This window comes from Sciurus carolinensis, chromosome 16, assembly GCF_902686445.1.
Source record: "Sciurus carolinensis chromosome 16, mSciCar1.2, whole genome shotgun sequence".
Classification (NCBI taxonomy): Eukaryota; Metazoa; Chordata; class Mammalia; order Rodentia; family Sciuridae; genus Sciurus; species Sciurus carolinensis.
Genome location: NC_062228.1, coordinates 28,248,975 through 28,270,345, shown reverse-complemented (window position 1 = coordinate 28,270,345; position 21,371 = coordinate 28,248,975). Strand labels below are relative to the sequence as shown.

Below are 21,371 nucleotides of genomic sequence, written 5' to 3'. Positions count from 1 at the left end.
GTGCCAGTTGGGGAGATCAAATCCAAGACCATTGAGTGAGGCCACCCAGATGCAACAGCTTCCCTTTCCAGGTCATGTTTATCTATCTCCCCAGTTGTTATTGGCAATTTGTCCTTCTTGTTTCTGCTCCCCACGGGAGAAGCCTGAAGCCCATATTCATGAATACCTTCATAACAGGGGAGTGATAGAGGGACAACTGAATACCACTGTGAAATAGGGACCCTTCTCTAATTCCTTCTGAGCCAATGTGTGAACACCACTGTGTCCACTCTCTTGCACTGACTCATTTGCTCATCCACTCACTTGCTCATGGTTTCAGTCACTCTTTGATTTAGTCATCCACTAACCCTCTGATTTATCGCTCACCTGCTCATCCATCTATCCATCCATCCACTAAACCATTGGTACCTAACTATCCATCTTAGCATTTATCTGTTCATCCATCCACCCATTCACTCAACCATCCATCCATCCATCCATCCATCCATTCAACCATCCATCCATCCATCCATCTATTCTTCCATCCATTTGTCTACTAGTCATTCAACCATCTACCCATCTAACTCCATCCATCCATACATCCATCCATTCACTCAACCATCCACCCTTCTACCCATTCATCCATCTATCCTTCCGTCCATTTGTCCATTTAGTCACTCGACCATCTACCTACCTATCCATTCTTGTATTTAGTCATCCATCCATCCATCCAACCTGTCAGGCATCCACTCAACCATCCATCCATCCACCTATCCTTCCATCCTTTCACCAATTCATCCATCCATCCATCCATCCATTCACTTAACCATCACTTCATCCATCAATCCTTCTATTCATTCATCATCTAACCATTCAACCATCCATCCATCCATCCATTCATCCATCTAATAATCCAACCATTCATCTATATAACTGTCCAATCATTCATCCAACAAATAGTTTTAAAGGACCCATGCAAGCCAGGTGCTGGGGATAATTTTTTGAAAAATTTGTTTCTAAGGGGTCACAGTCAAGTGGGAAGAACAGACAAATAAACAAAGAGAATAAATTCCAGTCTTTAAGCATAGGTATGGAAAACATATGACTTTATTTTCTATGTCTTGACTTTTGTTTTGAGTCCATATTTTTCTAGGTGGACAAAGAACTTTACTCTCAGTCATGTACCAGGAATTCCATTTTCTTCCAAGGGACATGCAAAGACCCTTGAGGCTGCATAGTGCCAGAACTTTTGAGGGGAGAAACCATCTGGACTTTAAGTCATGTGTCCTCTCATGTCCTCTCTGAGTCTTCTGTGGGTCTGATGGCCCTGGCCCTGGCTTGTTTTTCTGTGTAGCATATAGTCCTTTCCCCACAAGCCTGCCCACAGCTGCATTTGCCTATAGCTGGGATTTTTCACCTTGAAATTGATGTTACTTGGGGAGTTTCTGAAATATACTGAAGTTCAATCTGGGTTCAGGCATCACCTCAGAGCAATTAGATCAGAAAGTCCAAGTCTGAGAACTGAGCTTCAGCATTCTTATCTATAGCTTCCCCAGGGTACTCGAACTTGTAACCAAGGGCACCAAGGGACAATGGAGAAGCCCACACAGCCCTTCCATGCCCACTTTCCACAATCTCTTCCTCCAAGCTGGGCAAGCGGGTGAAGTGTCTTATTTTAGTCTGGGGATGATCTCTTCCCCTTTGTGTTTCTGAACAACATACTTTGTCTTTGTCCCAGATCTGCTCCAACTAAGATGAAGAAGGGCCAGAGATTTTGCTTTCTGCCCAGCCACATACCTTCTTGGGCAGTGGGCTTAGGAGAGTGTGCTTAAATGAGGCTAACGGCAAAAAGGGAGAAGCAACAGAGTGGGAGAAAAAGAAGGGAGAGGAGGAGGAGGAGAGGAAAGAGATTAAGAGTTCTAAAGCCCTGCCTGTAAGATGAGTCTAGATCACACCCATGGTATGATGGATGCAGGACTGGCAGGAAAAGTAGACCAAAAAGATGTGGGTATGCTTAGTTCTACCTCAGGCCACTTGAAGGGGCTCTGTGGAGGGGGCGGCACCTCTGCTGGGAGCCTAGTCTTTGCCGGTGGTGACCTCGGCGTCCGTCTCAGCACTATTCCCCCAGTGGTGGACGCACTTGGTTCCGAGCTTCTCTGGGTGCACCATGTCTGTTCAGTCTCCCTGGAGTCTGGCTCGGGGCCTGACCCGGAGTGGAGCTGGGGGCACGTGTGTTGGGTGAAGGGAGCTGGGGGGAGGGCATGACGGCTGTCTGGGAGAGGACCCTCTGGGAGAGGACCCCTGGGCGGCGGCAGAGCGAGGTGCTCACGGCCAACTCGCCCGCTGCCCAGGTGGTGTGGATCACGGCCACGCTGCCTTACCTCGTGCTCTTCGTGCTCCTGGTCCACGGCACCACGCTGCCCGGCGCCTCCGACGGCATCAACGCCTACCTGCACATCGACTTCTACCGCCTAAAAGAGGCCACGGTCAGTGACCACCCAGACTTGGGCCGGGGGAGGGAGGGTTCTCGGGAGCAGATGGTGAGGGGAAAAACTGGTCCCGGTTCTGCCACAGACTTGCCGTGTAGCCGCGGACCGGATCCCACCCCCTCTGAGTGGCAGCTTCTTTATCAGATAAATGCAGATGAGCCCCCGATGGTCTGCATGAGCCTGTCCGGCTCTGATGGTCTGGCTTTCTGTGATTCCATTTAGTGGCCTTCATAGATCATTCTTGGCAGGTGGGCCAGACCTTGTGAAGGGAACGTGATGTCCTCTGGGCTTACTCCTGTCCTTGTCCATGGCACCCTAGTCCATCCCAGCCGCCCCCACCTATAGCTACTCTCTAGTCCCCAACCATGACCTTTACCACCATCCTGTCATGTCAGCAAAAGGAGCAGCCTTAGCCTCCAGGGAGACCTGGACCTGCCACCTCTCTCCCTCAACAGCCTCCTCCAGCTCACCGTCCTGCCTAAAATCCCAAATTGCAATGAAGAAGCGGTGAACTTGGTAATGAAGTCCAGAGCAGTGGGGTGAGGATGGCCTCCAAGAGGCCATCTTGGAGGGACCCAGTGCCTTGAGCATCTTTAAATATCAGCCGAGATCATTTCCAGCCTCTTCCCGCAGGTTCCCATCTGTGAGAAAACCTCAACAACTCTTCCCACCGTTCTCAGGGGCTTCTTCACATTTTATTGGAACCCACAGAGATCCTTGGAAGGCAGCAGCACTGTTGAATTAGGAGAGATGCTTCCCGATGTGCTCCCTGCCCAGTTCAATATGACAGCGCATCACCGTGCTGTAGCCCGATGACCAAGAAACAACCCATTTAATTAGCAACTACCAGAAATATAACCAAACATAAGACACAAATCTGCCTTATTAATTGTGAAACACATCTGATCTCTATTTTTTTTCTGCAACTGTTTAGCTCTCCCCAGTGGTTCAGATGTGTGGAGGCCAAGCCCTTAATGCAGTCTGAGGAGCAGACCTACCTCCCGCCATGAGATTGCCCCTCGTTATGCTCCGTTTGCAAAGTTGGAGATGTGCAGGATAGCAATGGCAGGATGACAGATCTCCCCGTTCAGATCTGAATCGCAGCTTAGTGTGGATGGGCTAGGTATAGTGATCCCCACTGTGCAGAGGAGGTGGTGAAGATCTTAGAGAGGTGAGGTTGGCCAGGGCAGGGAGGTTGGCAAGAGGCTCAGGTCTTCAAGCCTCCAACTGTGCGCACTCATTACCTCAAAGACGGAATAAGTGGACCCCATTGCTTCCCAAGGCCCCCACTGGTCACCATTGTCCTGGGGTAGGATAAGTCCAGTAGGACTCATTAATCCCTTGCTGTGGATGTCATCTCCATACAGTGGTCAGAACCCTCTGCTCTTACCCTGTTGACATCCTGGCTTAGAACTAGAATATCGATCAACTTTCTTTGAAAATAAGGGCATTAGCTGATGCGGTGAGTTCCTCCAAGCTGAGTTTGTCCATGACTACCCAAGGCTGGGAGTGCTAGGGAGACCCCAGCCTGTCTCTGGGAGGGGGGCTGTTCTTTGGTCCCAGAGGACCGCTAGGGCTTTCTGTCCATTCTTGAGCTGAGAGGCAGTTCAATTCTGTAGGCGGCAGAGGGTGATGGCTTTGTCTGCTGGTTTCAGGTATGGATTGATGCTGCAACTCAGATATTTTTTTCCTTGGGGGCTGGATTTGGAGTCTTGATTGCATTTGCCAGTTACAACAAATTTGACAACAACTGTTACAGGTAAGCTGCTTCTCAGAGCTATGAAAAGCTCAGACCTTCGTGGGGACGGAAGAGGGGGCTCTGTCTGGTCCAACTGTTCTTGGCAAGCCAAACTTCCTTGTGGCCATCCTGGGCATGCTGCGACTCAGAATTGCCCAATGGGGTCCCGATGAACATATTTCACTCCAGGATGCCTCTTAAACAGATGTGGGGTGCCCATCAGGGAAAGTTGAGGTCGGTAGGATCAGGAGATCATGGACGTGGGACAGAGGAGCATCCCGCGACTTTCAGAGCAGGCAGTGCTGCCTGGCTCTGTCCATCAGATGACCAGGCAGGCGGGGTGGAATGGCCAGGCTGATAAGGCCTGGCTGGGTCAGAGGTAAGACTGGAGGGAAGAGAGTGAGTCATACCTGCTCCAGCTTGTGAGTAAGTTCTCAGTGCTGCCTCTGCAGGCCCAGTGCTGTGAGGACTTCAGAGATGGGCACGGAGGAGAGCCCTCCTCTGTCGCTCCATCTGCAGCTTAGACAGAATCACAGTGTCTTTGGTACAAGAAAGAGTAGGATGCATGTGTGTCAGCAGCACTAGCTTCAGGAAGGTGAAGGAAGGGTGTGGTGATGGCCCCTTCCATGGACTACCAGTGACAACCTGCATGGGAATGTGAGCTGCGCCTGGGTGGGTGGTTGGGAGTATGGCCAGCAAACCTGGAAGGGAAGGCGCGTGTGAGGAACAGCACGAACACGGGCAGGGAGGTGGTGTGTGTGGGGACCAGCAAGGTGACTGGTTTGCTTTGTTTAAAGAGTACATATTGGGAGTCGAAATTACCCTAAAAGGAAGGTTGGGTCACCTTAGCAATTGAATGCCAAGGTGAGCAGTTGGGAGATCTTGGGGAACCATGGGAAGTTTGGAAGAAGAATCCCCATGACTTGATTCCCCAACAAGAGTTTGATACCAGAGTCTAGGGCAGAGCTATTCCCTCCACGGCTTTTCATCTACTTCCTCTTCCAGTGGCTACTGACCCAGTGAAGGTCACTGGGGATCCATGCGGCAGCAGGGTATGGCATTCGAGGCTGCAGATTCCACAAATGGGCAGAGGTCTGTGGGCAGGGGTGGAGGGTGAGAGTCAGGGGGACTTGAACTAGCAGCACTTCTTTCCCCCAGGGACGCCCTGCTGACCAGTACCATCAACTGTGTCACCAGCTTTATCTCTGGGTTTGCCATCTTCTCCATCCTCGGTTACATGGCGCATGAGCACAAGGTCAACATTGAGGACGTTGCCACTGAAGGTGGGTGTGCAGACCACTTCGGCTCCAGCCAAAGGAGGCGGGGCCAAGAAAGCCTCCTCATTCCTGGCTGCACAGCTCTGCCCTGGCTGTGGGACCGAGAGGGCTGGCCATGGAGGTTTCCAAACCATCCACTGGATGGCCTTTCCCTCGAGGCTGTCAGTGGGAACTCTAGGCAATGCTGGGCCCTAGGAAGGTAACAGAAACTTCCGAGTCGGCTAGGAGGAACACGTTTTGAGGTGCTCACTCTGGACCAACTTCTGTGCTAAGCACTTGGCATTTGCCTAAGTCCATTTTCTGTGGCGATAACAAAATGCTGGAGACAGTGTGACTTATACGTAAAAGAAATTCAATGAGTTCGCAGTTCTAGAGCTCCAAGAGTGCCACAGTAGCTTCTGGTGAGGACCACATGCTTTTCAGTTCACTACAAAGTAGAAGGGGCAATGACTGCGTGGCGATGGGCTAGGCACAGAGCATGACCTCACTTTAAATAATCTGCTCTCCCAGTAACCAATCCAGTCCTAGAGAGCAAAATCCGTTCCCACAAGAAAAGTGTTGATCTTAACAACCTAATAACCCCTTTAGGTCCCCAACAGTTCTTGACATTGCTGCATTGGGGACTGGGCCTCAATATGAGTTTTGGTGGGGACAATCTCTGTTCAAACCATAGGAACTTAATTCCATTTAGTTCTCACAAGACTGAGAGGTAAGTGTTAATAGATTCACTTTAAAGATGACCAAAGCAAGATTGACAAAGCACGAGGCCCAAGGTTACCCCGTTGGTGAGCAATGATGCCAACATTCATCAGTCTGACTTTGGAGCTGTGTCCTTCTCCACTGCTTCTTATATTCTTATCACCACAAAGAAGCTGAGACCTGGGTAAGGGCTCCTTCTAATAGACTCTTTTGAAAATACCAGTGGATCCCTTATGGCATGTAGGAGATGGGGTTTGCAGCACGTAGCTTATGGCTGTCTAGGCGAAGGTATTGCTCTTTGCCTGGATGTTACAGGTCAAAGATGCACTGGTTGTGTTAGCCAGCTGTGCGTTACTGTAATAAAATACCTGAGAAAATCAACTTATAAAGAGGAAAGTTTTGTTCTGAACCAGATTTTGGAGGTTTTGGTCCATGGTTGGGGACCCTGTTGCTTTTGGTCCTCTATCAAGGCAGCGTATCATGGTGTGAAACATATGGTAGAGCAGACTGTTCCCCTCATGGCTGGGATACAAATGAGAGGGAGAGAAGAGGTGCCAGAGTCCCAGTACCCCTTCAGGGACCTTCCTTCAATGACTGGAAGGCCTCCCAGTAGGTCCCACCTCTTTAAATTTCCAGCACCTCCCAATAGCACCAAGCAGGGGACTATGCTGTCACACAAGGGCCTTGAGGGGACATTAAAGATTCATATGATTGCACAGGTGAACTGCAGGTTTGAATATGTCATCTCCTGATCATGCCCACTACACAGGACTGACCAAGTGTCTTGGGGCTGAACTTGAGTTGATTGGGCCTCCAGATGCTCCCTGGCTACCTGAAGTTCTGATCAATAGTCCCGGCCATTGATGAGGACCTTGATGTTTGTTACAGGGGCTGGCCTGGTGTTCATCCTGTATCCAGAAGCCATTTCCACCCTGTCGGGATCGACGTTCTGGGCTATCTTGTTTTTCATCATGCTCCTGGCTCTGGGCCTTGACAGCTCAGTGAGTGACCCTGCTCACCCCTAAGGATCACCCCCAACTCAGAGAGGACGTGGTAGAATCTTCTGAGATAACCTAGCACTTTCCCATTTATTCTATTTCATCATCGACAACCAACAAATCATTTTGAACCTCATTGGTTTCTTAGATCCTTTTATGTGACCCACAGGCAGGATTGGCTTTCCTGACATCTTTTTATGTCTGCAAACCACCCCTCGCACATGGTGCCTGAGGTGCGTGGGGTTGACGGGTAGCTTCCTCTGACTGCCCTTCCGTTAGCTGATAGATCATCCGGGAGCAGGGTATTGGGAAGGAATCCTAGGGAAGAATACTGATTTTGATTGACAACGTTTGCCGAGAGGAGAGGAGCACGGAGGCCTGCACCTTCAGCAGTGGGTGCCCATAGCAACGGGATATGAGGACCTTTCGGCCTCAGAGTCTGGAGTTCGAGGTGACCACTGGATAAATTAGAAAGGCAGCTGAAAGTCCTTGTCAAAAACTGCTGCTTGAAGTTCCCCATACTAGAAGCTCTTCTCTGGTGGATGTTTCTAGAAAGGCCTTTTATATGCAAAAGTGTCCTGGGGAATGCACTTTACCCCTTCACTCTCTCAGGTAGTAGCTGATGATGGGCAGACTGGAGTTCACTCTCTACCCTCTGACATAGCTTCTGACTTTGATTGACATCCGGGCAGAAAAGAGATGAGAGGATGGGGAGGGAGGGAGGACCGAACACGGAATTACTGAGAGGCCAGCCCGGCCGCCAGGGCGCCTGAGTCCCAGGACTTGGAAACCCCGGGATAGCTGGGGCCCCAGGCTGAGGCCACACCTGCTTCACACCTACCTTGTCTCTCCAGATGGGAGGCATGGAGGCCGTCATCACGGGCCTGGCCGACGACTTCCAGGTCCTGAAGCGAAACCGGAAACTCTTCACGTTTGGCGTCACGGTGGGCACTTTCCTCCTGGCCCTGTTCTGCATAACCAAGGTGAGGAGGGGCTGGACTCTGGGTCACTGGGAGCTTCTGGGACTGCCTTTCAATCAAGCGAAGACAGCAGCCTTGAGGCTGGGGTGAGCGGGCGGGGCCGAGCCCAGGGAGAACCTTCGCAGGACCAGCATCCTCCTCAACCCTGCGGCTCCCTCCTCTCCGTTACCTCCCACCTCTGCCCTGAGGATTTCCAGGCAATCCTGCTGCTTATTGATTTAGGGGCAGAAAAAGCCCCTTTGAAGTCCATCTCCTGTGGACTGACTGAAGTGCCCACCCGTAGGGCCAGTGGCTCCCAGAGGCCTTGGGCAGAATGCAAATACCTAAGGTCATATGTCCTGCCTCAACCCTGTCCCCTGCATTCTCTCCCGGGGTTCTGAGCAAGTGGGACAGGGGACAGGTAAGATTTGATGAACACAATGGAGATCTGATGGATGCAAGAGTGGTGGCCTTTTCTAGCCAAAGATGACCCAGGCCTATTCTCTCTGTGCCCCAGGGTGGAATTTACGTGCTGACTCTGCTGGACGCCTTCGCGGCTGGCACCTCCATCCTCTTCGCTGTGCTCATGGAAGCCATTGGAGTGTCCTGGTTCTATGGTATGACACTGCGTGGAAGAACTCTGGTCCCCAGGGCTCCCGGAGCCCTTTCCCCTGAGACACGGAAGGCCCTTCCATTCCTGAGCAGCCACCAGAGTCTGCAGAGCAGGCCCTGTGTTGCAAACAAGTCTCCCCAACCTCAGCTCATCTTAGGACAAACTCCCTTTAACAGGTGGTCCCTGAAGGCACCAGGGTCAGTGTCTAAAGAACCCATAGGAGTTGCCCACCCCAGCGATAGAATTCATTCTCACGTGGGGTTGTCAGATTTAGCAAACAAAACACAAGATGCCCAGTTAATCTTGAGTTTCAGATAAACAATGATTTCTTTCTTTCTTTTTTGTTTTTTAGTATAAGTATGTCCCAAATGCTACAGGGGCATACTTATACTATTCCTTTTCATACTGTATGTGTGATTCCAACTTAACTGGGTGTCCTGTATTTTATCTGGTAACCTTATTCTAGAGCCCGAGAAAGCATTTCACAAGTTGTCAGTGCTAATTACTATCTTTCCCCTTAGTCTTGTACTTACTCTTTCTTGGGAAGAGACTGCAATGTAGGAGCCTGACCTATTGGATTGCAGCCAGGGACACGCATAAATAGATACCTATGCATGCAACAACTATGCGTGCATAGTTGTTATTTTCAGAAAAAAAGAAGTAAGAGGAAAGAGCTGGGCTCTGGAGCCAGGGACAAGTCCTCTCCCCTGCCTGAGTTCTGACTTCTCTCTTACAAACTAATCGGGGTGACATATAAAAGGTGCCACTGTCCCTGAATTGTCCTCTCCCTTGCTCGGCATTAGCAAAGTGCCTCTCTCAAGCCCCAGTGGCTCAGTCTCTGGCTCCCCTGTCCTGCCGTCTACTTGGAGCCAGAACTTTCGGTGGGGGGCCTAGGGGATGCCCAGGGCTCTCTGGGCCCAGCCTGCCAGCCAGAGGGGCTGCGGTGACGGCTTGCCCTCGTGCACACAGGTGTGGACAGGTTCAGCAACGACATCCAGCAGATGATGGGGTTCAAGCCCGGCCTGTATTGGAGACTGTGCTGGAAGTTCTTCAGCCCCGCCTTCCTCCTGGTGCGTAGTGTGCGGCCGGGCGGCGTGTCCGGGGTGGGGGTGAGCTGGAGACATTTGCTCTAGGGGAGGGGGCACTGGGACTGGAAGCCATCCAGGCAGACAGGCCCCCGGGTGCTCAGCCTGCGGACCAAGGTGGGCTTCCGCCTTCGCCGCTGGCTTTTGTGTTAACATCTGCTTCTCGGATTCCTCCTCTCTCTCCTTCCTCTCTCCCTCCCTTTCCTGGCCCATCTCCCTCCCGGCCCTCACGCTGCCTCACGGGTCCTGGCTTGTCCCCTCCCCCTCCTCCCCGGCTCTCGGCTCGGCCCTCCGGCAGTTCGTGGTGGTGGTCAGCATCATCAACTTCAAGCCGCTCACCTATGACGAATACGTCTTCCCGCTCTGGGCCAACTGGGTGGGCTGGGGCATCGCCCTCTCCTCCATGGTCCTGGTTCCCGCCTACGTCATCTACAAGTTCCTCAGCACGCGGGGCTCCCTGTGGGAGGTGAGCTCTGGGTCGGTCATGGTGGCTGGGATGGGTGGCATGGCAGTGGAGGTGAGGCGGAAGGACAGGGCTGCCGGGGTCAGACAAACCCACCTGGTCCGCCAAGCTGTTTATTTCCCTGAGCCTTTGTGTCCACCTCTGTACCTGAGGATAATATCGTGCACCTTGAAAGGAGAAAGGACGCCCTTAGCACAGGGCCTGGTCCGCGGGAGGGTCTGTGTATGTGACCTGCTATCGCCATGGCTGTTCCTGCCATGGAGTCTGCAGGAAGGTGAGGCTCAGCCCTGGGTCAGGAAGGATCCATTAGCCAGACTGCCTTAATTGGGCCCACTTCAGGGCCCCCTTCTAAAGTTTGTCATGTCCCCAACTGTTGGTGTCCCAACTTTCCCTCCCCAAACCCACTGTGATCTGGTCATCTTCCTCTTACGGGCTTCCTTCCTGATCGTAATGATCTGAGCCCTAAACCAAAGATGTCTGTCGTGTGTTCTTCTTCCACGAACATCCATGGTACGTGCAAACCCACACACACAGACCTGTGAATATTTGGGACATGGTGCCATGTTCTGAAATCAGGCCAATCCCCTGATTGAACCGTGAAAATTCCCTTTCCCCTATAAACCCGTGCCAGTCGCCTTTCTTTCAGGTCCTCACTTTGTAAAACAAAGATTCCATTCCTCCCCTCCTTGATCTGCTCTCGTGACAGGTATTTATTAAGAATCTGGTGTGTGCCAGACACTGTTCCAGGAACCAGATTAAAAAGCCCCTTACGATGCTCACATCCTGGCGAGGACATGGATAAGCAAAATGAGGAGGCCGGAGAGAGGGTCACTGGCAGGCCCTTGTGCCTTCGCCCCCAGATCTTGCCACGTGTCCCCTGTCTGTGAAATCCCAAAGTCAGAGAGCCGCTATCTGCCTCTTGGGGAGGCCCCGTGTTGAGCCAGCTCACCCCGGATGTGGGAGCCAGGACGGATACCTTCCTTCCTCCCACCTTGGGAATTAGGGGGCCTCCCATCACCGAGGCATCAGCCATTGATTCGGACTCCCTCCTGAGTCCCTGCCCTGTCCCTCTCGGGAGGCCTCCCTGATCCCACACAGGCCCAGGCGCCTCCTGCCCGCTCACACGGTCCACTCACTGCAAGCCCAGTCCGAGTGACCTGTGTTTGCTCAACTCCAACCCCTAACGAGCTGTCAGCTCCCGCAGAGACCATGCGGGGCTCCTTCAGCTCCGATCCACAGGCCTCCCCGGCATGTGAACACAGGAAGCAGCTCGATAAGTGTTCCCTGGATGAATGACTCAGGGTGAACCGACCAGCTCCACAGCAAGTGTGAGGGTGACTTTATAGATCCAAGTGGGGCTTCAGGTCCAGAGGGTGCCAGCCGAGCGGCCGGGAGGGTGTCCCTGGGACAAAAAACTGAGGCCTCCTCCCTTCTCCATCTCCGCAGAGACTGGCCTATGGCATCACACCGGAGAATGAGCACCACCTGGTGGCGGAGAGGGACGTCCGGCAGTTCCAGGTAGATGCGACCTGGAGCCTGGGCTGGGGTGGTGTGGGCCCAGCTCTTCCCGGCTGTGCAGCCTTGGCAGGAACTCACAGCCAGAAGCTCAGTGTCAGTGGGCCGTGGCCCTCGGGACCGTAGTGATGGGCGGAGGAGGAGGAGGCCCGTCCTCTGCCTCCCACCAGCCTCCCCCTGCCCCCCTGGTCCTGACTCTGGATGCCCAATGCCAAATTTGCCTACGACTCTATTTTCTTTCCATGAGTTGTCACCATGGAGTGTCCCCAAACTAGGTGAGAATGTCTTATCTTGAAGAAAGGGCTGCAGGGACATCAGTAACACATTTCTGACTTAAGTCCTATTCTTTCCCCTTAAAAACCTCTGGACTGGGATGTCAGGGGGTCTTGGTGAGTAGCCAGGGCCTGCGCCACACCTCCGTCTCTGGGAAGGTGACTTTGTGCTTTCCGGGCCTCTGTGATATAAGTCCGGCATCAACCTGCCTGTCCCCCGAGGGCACTTTAGGGCCCCCTGTTTTTTCTGCTCCTCTTTGCTTGCTGCTGCCCCGACCTGCTGCCCCTGGGCACTCCTGGTCCCTGACTGCCTGCCCTGGCATAAGCGTCTCACCGTCTTCCCCTGCAGCTGAAGCACTGGCTGGCCATCTGAACCCGACCCCGCGGAGGAGGAACCCACCCTGCACGGTCCAGGCCAGAGGCTTCGCGCTGCCCCGGACGCTGTCTTGGGGCTCCTCTCCTGGAAGATGCCCTTTCTGACCCCCGTCTTCTACTTTTCCCAGTTACAAAGAATTTAGTGGTTCTGGTTTTTGTTCTGCTTCTGTTCATCTGGCCCGTGGGCTGTGAGTGTGGAGGATTGGTAAACCTCAGGGGAGAGGAAGAAAGGAGGACATAGGACAGTGACTTCCGGAACCCCTGAGTTTTGGGGGGCAGACTTACCTCTTTGGAAGCCCCCCAGATTCTGATGCACGCAGAATCTTCTACCACATTTGCTTGTACTTTGGGTCACGAAGAAATCCTCAGTTCACCAAAACTGAAAGAGGATGGTGTTTTGGTGAGATTAAAAAACAAAAACAAAAACAAAAAAAACCCAACCAGAAGCCCCGCTGAGTTTGGTGTGGGGAACGGGTTTTGTAGGTTCTCTGACTCTTACCCACCCCAGGTAGCATGCTGGTGTCTGAAGCTCAGTTTGGGAGTTTGGATTTATTTGCCCCTAAAATGAAGTCAGCAGTTAGATATTTTAGAGGATCTTGAGCAGAAGCTTTCCCTCTGGCTAATCGGAGTTTGATATGTGTGTGTGTTCTAGAATGTTCCACTGATTTCTGGTGTTCAGGTCGTCCAGGGCCATGGATGTCAGGGGACAAAGGTGGATGAACCACAGTGAGCAGGTTCCACAGAGGGATCTGCACTAGACAAACCCTAGAGGCCTCAAGACCTGTCTTGTTCTGTCAGGAGCCCAGGAAACCCTCTGTGCTTCCTCAGACCTTCCTGGGTTAACAGGGCAGGGAGGCATCCAGGGAAACCAGTGTGTGTCTCCATCACAGGACCCTCTACTGTCCCGTGGGGCCAGGAGGGTGTCCAGGGGCAACCTGACAGGTGCCATGATTACTGTCCACCTGCAAAGCCTTCCCTGGCACAGGGCTGTCGAGCAAGGGGGAACTGGCCCTGCGCACTCCCTTTGGGTCTCTTCAGAGACTGGACTTGGCACCTTGGAGGGCTGGGTGGGACCGAGCACCCAGCACCCCAACCAAGTGCACGTGGGTGGCTTTAGAGAGCTTCGGGATTCACCTTTGACACTAACGGGCAAGCGAGGCCCTCTGGTGGTGGCTCGTTTGGGTTCAGTGAGGGGATGGGTGGCATGTTGAACAGGGCTCTGGCTGGATTTTCGTTTATGGTCTGAGTCTCTGTCCCTCACTGGAAATGGAGCTCGCACACTATTGTTTTGACGAGGGGCAGGGTAGGGCCCCTTTGCAGAATTTTGGGCAAAATAAAAGTGGCATATCCATTGGGTGGAGGAGTGGGGGGGGGCAGGTGGAGAAGGTGCTGGGTCTGAGACTAGGGTGCTTCTGCGTCTGCAAGAAGGGGGCTGGTGAGCCAGGAGCCAGGTTTGTCCCTGAGGGCCTCAGGATAGCCCTGCTGAGTCAGGGAAACCAGGAGACTTCTGGTCTTCCCATTTAAAGGCCAGCTCGAGCCCGAGCGGCAAGTGTCCTGGCCCTGTGAAGGTGGGACCTGCCCTGCTCCAGCCCAGGGGAGCCAGCGGGTGTGACCCTGGCCCCAGCAGCCACCTCGGCTCCTCCTGTGGGGGCAGTCCCTCCTAGGTGCGAGCTTCGATTTATTTTTCATAAGCACTTTCACCCACAATTGCCTCCCAGCTCCGTCGCCCGATTTCCCCCTAGAGTAACTAAGGCCGAGCATTTCAGTTGCTCATGTTCAAGGTCTGGGCTGGTAAGGGGTTGAGTGGGCCATGCCTGGGCAGCGGGGCTCCCCACCCGGAGCTGACCTGAACACAGAAGCACAGTACACTCTGAGCGGCCAAGGCGGTTGGTCACTCTCACCTGGCCGGCTGCCAGAGAGGAAGTCCCTCAGGGGCTGTCGTCTCTAGAGGAGAGCAGTCACCCCCGGAACAGGGCCACCGAAAGGCCCAGTCGCCTTGGCTGGCGAGAGCGCATAGTAGGAAAGGCGTCTGACTCTCTGCCATCTGCGCAAGGTCCTTCTGCCTGCAGACGTGTGTCCCAGGGGCAAATCGGGGACGAGGTGCTGGCCAGATGAACACCCAGCTGCCGCCGTGGTGCTGCCTCCATGAAGTCGGCTCCCGAGTCTGGGGTGGGGGCCGGGAGGGCCTGGCGCCATGCTCAGGCCCCAGGGAGGGCGGGGTCCCCAGAAAACCCTCGGGGGTTCCCATGAAGGAGCCGGGAGACCCTCTGGGTTCACCTGGCCGCGCGCTGAGGGTGGGGGATGGAGTGCTTTATCATAAGTAACGCTTGACTTCTTTTCGTGACCTTTTTTTAATAGCAGAGGTCGCCCGGACCAGGGTGCTCCTGTGTACTGTATATGACACTTGACACTTTTGATATTTTACCAGGTTTTTAAAGAATTATTATTTTTCATGAAATAGAAGACATTGTTTTAAACCATCCTGCTGATATCTACCGGGTGTCTGTTGTTGAGCATCTACCTGTTAGTCTTCATTCTAGATGCAAATGAGACCAAGGAGAAGGGGAGCTGCCAACTCTTGCCAAATATCCTGCTGAACAAAAGTCCCCAAACTGCCTTAATTCTCAGAGGGATTTTTATTTTTATTTTTATTGTTTTGCCCAGGTAGGAGTCAATCTCCTGCCATATAATTTATTTTCCATTCTGATGATGTAAGAGGGAAGCATTCTTACCAAAGAAGTCATTTCCTATAGGAATTTCCTAGAACAATTCCACTGGATTCACTCTATATGCTTATTTATTTCTTTTGAAAGCTACAGAATGGAAAAGAACAGAGAGGGGGTGTGGTGTTGTGAAAACAACACAGCATTTAGAGTTGCACAGACCTGGGTCTGTGACCGACTAGCTGGGTGACCTGGGGAGAGTGGCTTCATATCTTTGGGTTTTAAGATCCTTGTGGACAAAAATCTGGGATTAGATCAGATAATCGAGGGTCCTGTTCGCTTAAAATAAATTTTTTAGAAACCCCTGTATGTCTCCGTGACAATATTCTTGTGCTAAATTTATAGTGAAGACCGCACGTCCCTACTGCAGGGCTTCCCAAAGCCATCCTATAACCAAAGACCTATTGAGCTTAGAAAGATCAAATTTCCAGCCTCCAGAAGTTTGATTTTTCTAGACATTTCAGAGTTTCTATTTCTCAGATATTTCTTCAGCCAATGCCAGAAACACTTGCTGTTTGAAAAAAAGGAAGTCTGACCCTTTGTCGTGAGGGCTGTTTTACAGAATTGGAGGCTGTCCATGGAGGCCCAGGTCTGAGCCCAGCCAGTCAGCTGCATGGGTTTGCTGGTGAATGTGAAGTTCCGGGGGTGCCTGCATTCGTCCCTCTGTCTCTGTTTCTGTGTAAATAAGGACTGTTTCAATAGTGTCCTCTTTGAATCACGGACTGTTCCAGTATCATGCAACTATGTCTCTGGTTTAACTTTATTTTAAAAGTTGTTCTCTTCATAGAAAAATAAATGTACAGAATAATAAAGAACATTTCCTGTGCCATGATCTGGTGATGGAGTTCCAAATGCTTTCTGTCATGAAGGCAAAATGTTGCAAATTATATAAGGCAAGTGGGTTTGTCTGTGACCAGCCTCCAGCTGGTAAAGAAGAGTTTTTGGTCATAGTGGCCCACCTTTTGCCCAAATAATTCTCTTTATAATCCATGGAACAGGAGACCGGAAGGGGTTAAATCTGTCATCTTAGCTCAGAGATTAATGTGCATTTTACTTTTTTGGCCCTGGGAATCAAACCCAGGGCCTCGAACACACTGAGCACATTCTGTGCTACTGAGCTACACCCTCATCCCAACTTACATTTTTATTTAAATAAAAAGCAGATACCAAGAAACAGCAGGTTTAGCTATCTAGTTTTGCTTTTTGCTTCTAGCTGGACTTTCCAGTTGGATTGAATTAATGCACAATTTGTGTGTCAAATTTTCTGGGATGAAGGCTGCATTCGCACTTAGGTCCTCAGGGCTGAGTACTGTCTTTGCGTGGGGAGGACCTGATCGCACATGTACTTGTTTTCAACGAGGAGGACTCCAGTCTGGAGGAGGAGTTGTCAATAGCAAAACGATCCGTGCTTTCAAAGATGCGAAGTCCACCAGAGCAGGCGGCTGGGCCCGGGGCTGAGTTGAGGTCAATGGTAGGAAGTTCCAGAAGACAGCTCCAGAGGGGAGGGTGGGCTGGTGCCGGAAGGGGTGAGCTCCCCAGCACTGGAGACGAGCAGCAGAGAGCAGGCAGTGTCTCCTGGGACCTGGTAGAGGGGACACTGTGAGGGAAGGTGGAGCAGGAGGCTGCACAACCTCTAAGCCCTGCTGTTTGAGGGGTCTGGGTTCTTTTCTGACAGCCATAAGCACAGGCCGTGCAGCGTGAGAGGCAAGCTCACTCTGCCAAGGGGTCCAGGGCAAGGAGCCTGGCTCCCAGAGACACCGTGATGGTTCTGGTCACTTGGTCCCAGGCAGCCTGCATATGGAGCAAACAGCAGTGAGCAGGGGTCCCTGCTGGAAGCCACCACCCTGCCCCTAGCCTGACGAGTTTAGGGGAACCAACACAGCACGGGGAGTCAGGAGCCCGTTTGGGCCCCTATATGGGCTTTTGAATTCTCTGAGACTGAATTCCACCCTGTCCTCTTTGAGGACATCATGCAGATTCATTGTGAGCATTCCCAGAGGAACAGGCACACGGTCCTTCTCGGCCTCAGTTGGTTCATCTGCACAGTGGATCCAGAGTCACCCAAACCAAAGGCTCACCCGTGGGTGGGTCTCCAAGTCAGCACCTCCTGGAATCAAGTGCGAATTTCTGTTTGGAGGAGCTCACGTCCAGCTTTCGAAGGAAACATCTCCGTGATCATCGGATCCTCAAGTCTATGCAGTCGGCCCTCCTCTGCGGGTCCAGCACCTGCAGATTTGACCACCTGTGGATCGAAATGCTAGAAAAAGAAGGTGTCTGCCCTGAACTCGGGCAGACTTCCTCCCTTGTCACCATGTCCTGAGCAATACAGTATGGTGGCCCCTCACACGGCCTATGTGTCGTAGGAGGTGTGATAAGCAATCCGGAGACGATTGAGGCATTCGGGGGTGTGAGGAGTCTCTGAGAATCATCGGGGACTTGAGCATCTGCTGATCTTGGTGCTCCTGGGCATCCCGGAACCGATCCAAGGACACAAGGGACAGCCGTGTCACCTTTGGGCTCTCTTCTGATGACCCCTTACTAAAGGCAAATGTCCACTGCCCTAAGTGAGCCCGTCGCCAGGGTCAAGTTGCATATTCATCTCTGCCCACCCCACCCGGGCCTCAAGGGTGCCCCTGACAACAGGAGCAACGTGCCCACCCGAGGGCCAGGGCTGAGGAGTGGTCTCTGAAGTCACTCCACTGCACTGTCCTCGTGTTCTGCTCCCTCTGGACACAAAGTGGGGCTGGGGAGCAGGTGAGTCCTGACAGGAGCCCTGGACCTGCAAGAAAGAGCAGCAGGGTTATCAGGACCAATCCATCTATGGGGGCTTGTTGCAGGGGACTGGGAAGACCACTTTGTCATGTAGCCCCAAATAGGACAGTCCAGGGAGGTGTGCATGGATCTGTGAGGTGAGGGGTCAAGGCCATGGGAAGGTTTGAGACTCCCAGTGCCCATTTGAGAACAGCTACTCTGACGTTGTGATTAAGTCACATTGTGCAATTCATCATTCAGGCCTGGTTTTTTGATCTGTCAAATAAGAATGTTGGTCTAGGTGAGTCTCTAAAGTCCTGTTTCGGACTCTGTGAAACTCTAATGGAACTGCTCAGAGCTGATGGGCTAATTTATACTAAGATGAGAATGACTGCTTTTTTAGTCAGACAGATTGGCCAAGGTGGAAGTGGCTGCCCCTTATTCATCCTATAGGTTAGTGTGGGAGTCAAACACTTTTCCTGTGCTCATCTCTCGGTGAGAACTCTGCTGTTATAACATGAAGGCAACTTCTCATGGAACAGGTGGTGGAATGATTAGGGCTCTAGTCTGTGGTTCTCAGGTCTTTGGTTTAATAGAAAAGGTGAAGGGTTTGGAATTAGACCAGAACTGGATTTGAATTCCAGCTCTCTATCTGTCCCATCTCCCTCTATCCCTTCCTTTCTTTCTTCCTCTGGTGCCAGGCAAGGCCTCCACCACTGAGCTCCCGCCAGCCCTCGTCTCTCCTTATTGCTGTGGAATCTCGGGCAACTTATCTAAAACTTTGGAGGCCTTCTTGTTTCAGAAGGGTGGGCCTGAGATCCCTGTAGCAGATGAAAGAGGTCAAGAGCGCCTAGGAGCAGGCTCTCTGGGGCCACTATGCCTGGATCCAAACCCTGGTGCGGTCACTCCATAGTGTGAAGCCTTGGGCAAGTTACTGGGCGTCCCTTTGCTCAGTTTTTTATGGACAAATGGAGTGACAGGAGTAACCTCCTGATGGGGCCATGGGAGGATCAAGAGTCGGTGTTGTGTCCAGAAAGGGACCCGATGCCCAGCCAGTTATCACGTACTTGGTCCAGATCAGCCACGCCATGATGGTTTTCCTCTTGCCCAACTCTGCCCATTTCAAGGGCGACTACTGTGTTCCGTGTGGCCAGAACAGCGTCTGTTCCCTCCCTGGGTGGTGCTGCTGAGGCTTGCCTTTGGGTCTAGGGAGCCAAATCCAAGTCTCACTGGGTCTGAGTGCCCGTGACCCCCTGGGGAGGCTCAGCCTTCAGGAGATGCGACTTCCTGGGCCTTGCCTCTTGCCTGCCATCATCAGACCCCTAGTGCTGGTGAGGGAGACGCTGCCCTGTGCTGGCCCCGACCTCGTGGGCAGCCCAGAGGAGGAAGAGATAGACACATGTGGCCGGCGACTCCTCAAACAGCAGCAGCTGCCTGGTTCTGCTGTCCTGCTTGTCAGCTACTGGCTCTGCCGGCCCAGGCTTGGGAGAGGCTGTGCTAGGCCAGAAGAGCAGGCCCTGAGGGTATGGCTTGGAATGCGGGAAATCCAGAGTCCTCCCCTGCACCCAGAGATGGTCCCTGCAAGGGCCTTGGTCTTGGCATTCAGGAGCCACAGAACCTTTGACTCTGCAGCAGAGCACAGCTGCTAGCTCAAGAGCACCCCTGAACTCTGGTCCAGAGCCCCAGCCCGGGGCAGCAGCCTCAGAGCCAGCTGAGGGGAGGCCCAGAGCAGCCCCAGCACAGCCATGGCCCACCCAGCAACAGGACTCCTGCCCGCTGCCCACCCTGAGCCTGTTCCCAGGACCCCACTAAATTTCCCTTCTTGCAACACCGCCCCTGAACAGCTCTGGAGCTGTCATTGAGCCCAGTCCACACCTCTGGTCACTTGACAGTAACCCAGTCCTACCCCTGGGAAGGAGTGACAGGGCGTGGATGAGGTTCTTCAAGGACATTGCAAGGCTGGCCTGTCAAAGGAGCTGCAGATTCAGGTGGGCGACGAGGGGTCCATGGTTCCACCACAGCATTCACGGAGCCCTCCCCCTCCCCCGCCAGCCATGGTAGGTTTTGGAATTGCAAAGCAAACATGGCCCAAGGCATGTCCGGCTTCATGAAAACACTGCATTGGCAGAGGAGGGCCAAACCCCAGCCGCACACACCAGATTCCCAGGAGGACAGAGGCCTTAGGGCCATCAGCACCCTGGACAAGGCCAGTGACTGTGCTGACAGTTAGCAGAGGGTTGGCTCCTCCTGTCCAGGTACTGCTCTTACGGCTCTGCCAACACCAACACGCTGGCTCTTCCCAAGAGCTCCGCGAGGTGGGAAGGCTTCCCGTGTCCAAGGGCAGAAACTGAGGCCCAAGGAGATGAAATAATTTAGGGGTTGTTCAAACTAGGGTTTGAATCCAGGAGGTGTGGATCCAGTCTGTGCCTTTAATTGCTTTGACATTCATCTTCCTTGGACCCAGGAGAGTTCCAAACCCTCTCCAGTAATGAATACATAATGCACCATAATAAATAAGTTTATCCATATGTATACATATATGTAAGTTGCACATATACATAACTTGTAATGCTACGTGATTTATATGTAGAGATAATTTACATGCAGATTTTAAATAAAAACATGCAAATGTATATATCTAAGTGCCTACAATATGCTAAGGAGCAAATGACTTACGCTAGTGTTTAGTCAGCTTTTATGCACCTGTGACTAAATTACTGGACAAGAACAATTTAGGAGGAGGAAAAGTTTCTTTGGGGGCTCACGGTTTCAGAGGTCTCAGTTCATAGACAGCAGGCTTCATTCCTTGGGGCTTGAGGTGAGGCTGAACATCAAGGCAGACGCGATGGAAGGAAGCAGCTCACATGATGATCAGAAAGGAGTGAGATTCGACTCACCAGATACCAATATACACCCCAAAGCCACAGCCCCAAAGTCCACCTCCTCCAGCCACATCCCACCTGCCTTCAGTTACCACTCGGTTAATCCCGTCAGGGGATTAATCCACCGATTGGGTTAAGGCTCTCATAACCCAATCATTTCACCTTTGAATGCGAACTTTTGGGGATCACCTAATATCTGAACCATAACAGCTGGGTCACATAGAGGCAGGGGGTTCCATCTGAGGTCTCTGTTTCCCTTGGGAAATTCCCTACTGGCATTCTTCAGCGTGCCCCAGCCCTGTGCCCTCGGGTTCTTTATGCCTGGCACAGGCTGGGCTGGGCTCACCATCAGAAAGCAAAACCACTGCACCCACAGAACATTAGGATGACAAGTGACTGTCCACCACAGAAATGTGACTATGATTTCTTAACAAGTGAGGGTTTCTGCTCTCTGGTGACATGCAGGCCATGGGTCAGGGAGAGGCAGGCAGCAGAGGGTGGGGTGAGAAGAAGTGGTCAGGGAGAAGGATTTTAGCAAGACCTCCTGCTGGGC

General features: G+C 52.5%; 1 protein-coding gene across 2 annotated transcripts in view; it reads left to right on the top strand.

Annotated features, from left to right (window-relative positions):
- Slc6a2 (solute carrier family 6 member 2) overlaps positions 1-12,767 on the top strand; it is a 40,313-nt gene extending 27,546 nt beyond the window's left edge. For both annotated transcript variants that reach the window (XM_047530025.1, XM_047530026.1), the window contains exons 6-15: positions 2,331-2,465; positions 4,124-4,227; positions 5,365-5,489; positions 7,071-7,183; positions 8,035-8,163; positions 8,657-8,756; positions 9,722-9,822; positions 10,136-10,303; positions 11,747-11,818; positions 12,437-12,767. In XM_047530025.1, coding sequence (XP_047385981.1) covers positions 2,331-2,465; positions 4,124-4,227; positions 5,365-5,489; positions 7,071-7,183; positions 8,035-8,163; positions 8,657-8,756; positions 9,722-9,822; positions 10,136-10,303; positions 11,747-11,818; positions 12,437-12,460 — 1,071 coding nt within the window. In that variant the 3' untranslated portion in view covers positions 12,461-12,767. The remainder of the gene's footprint in view (positions 1-2,330; positions 2,466-4,123; positions 4,228-5,364; positions 5,490-7,070; positions 7,184-8,034; positions 8,164-8,656; positions 8,757-9,721; positions 9,823-10,135; positions 10,304-11,746; positions 11,819-12,436) is intronic.
- The last annotated feature ends 8,604 nt before the right edge of the window (positions 12,768-21,371 follow it).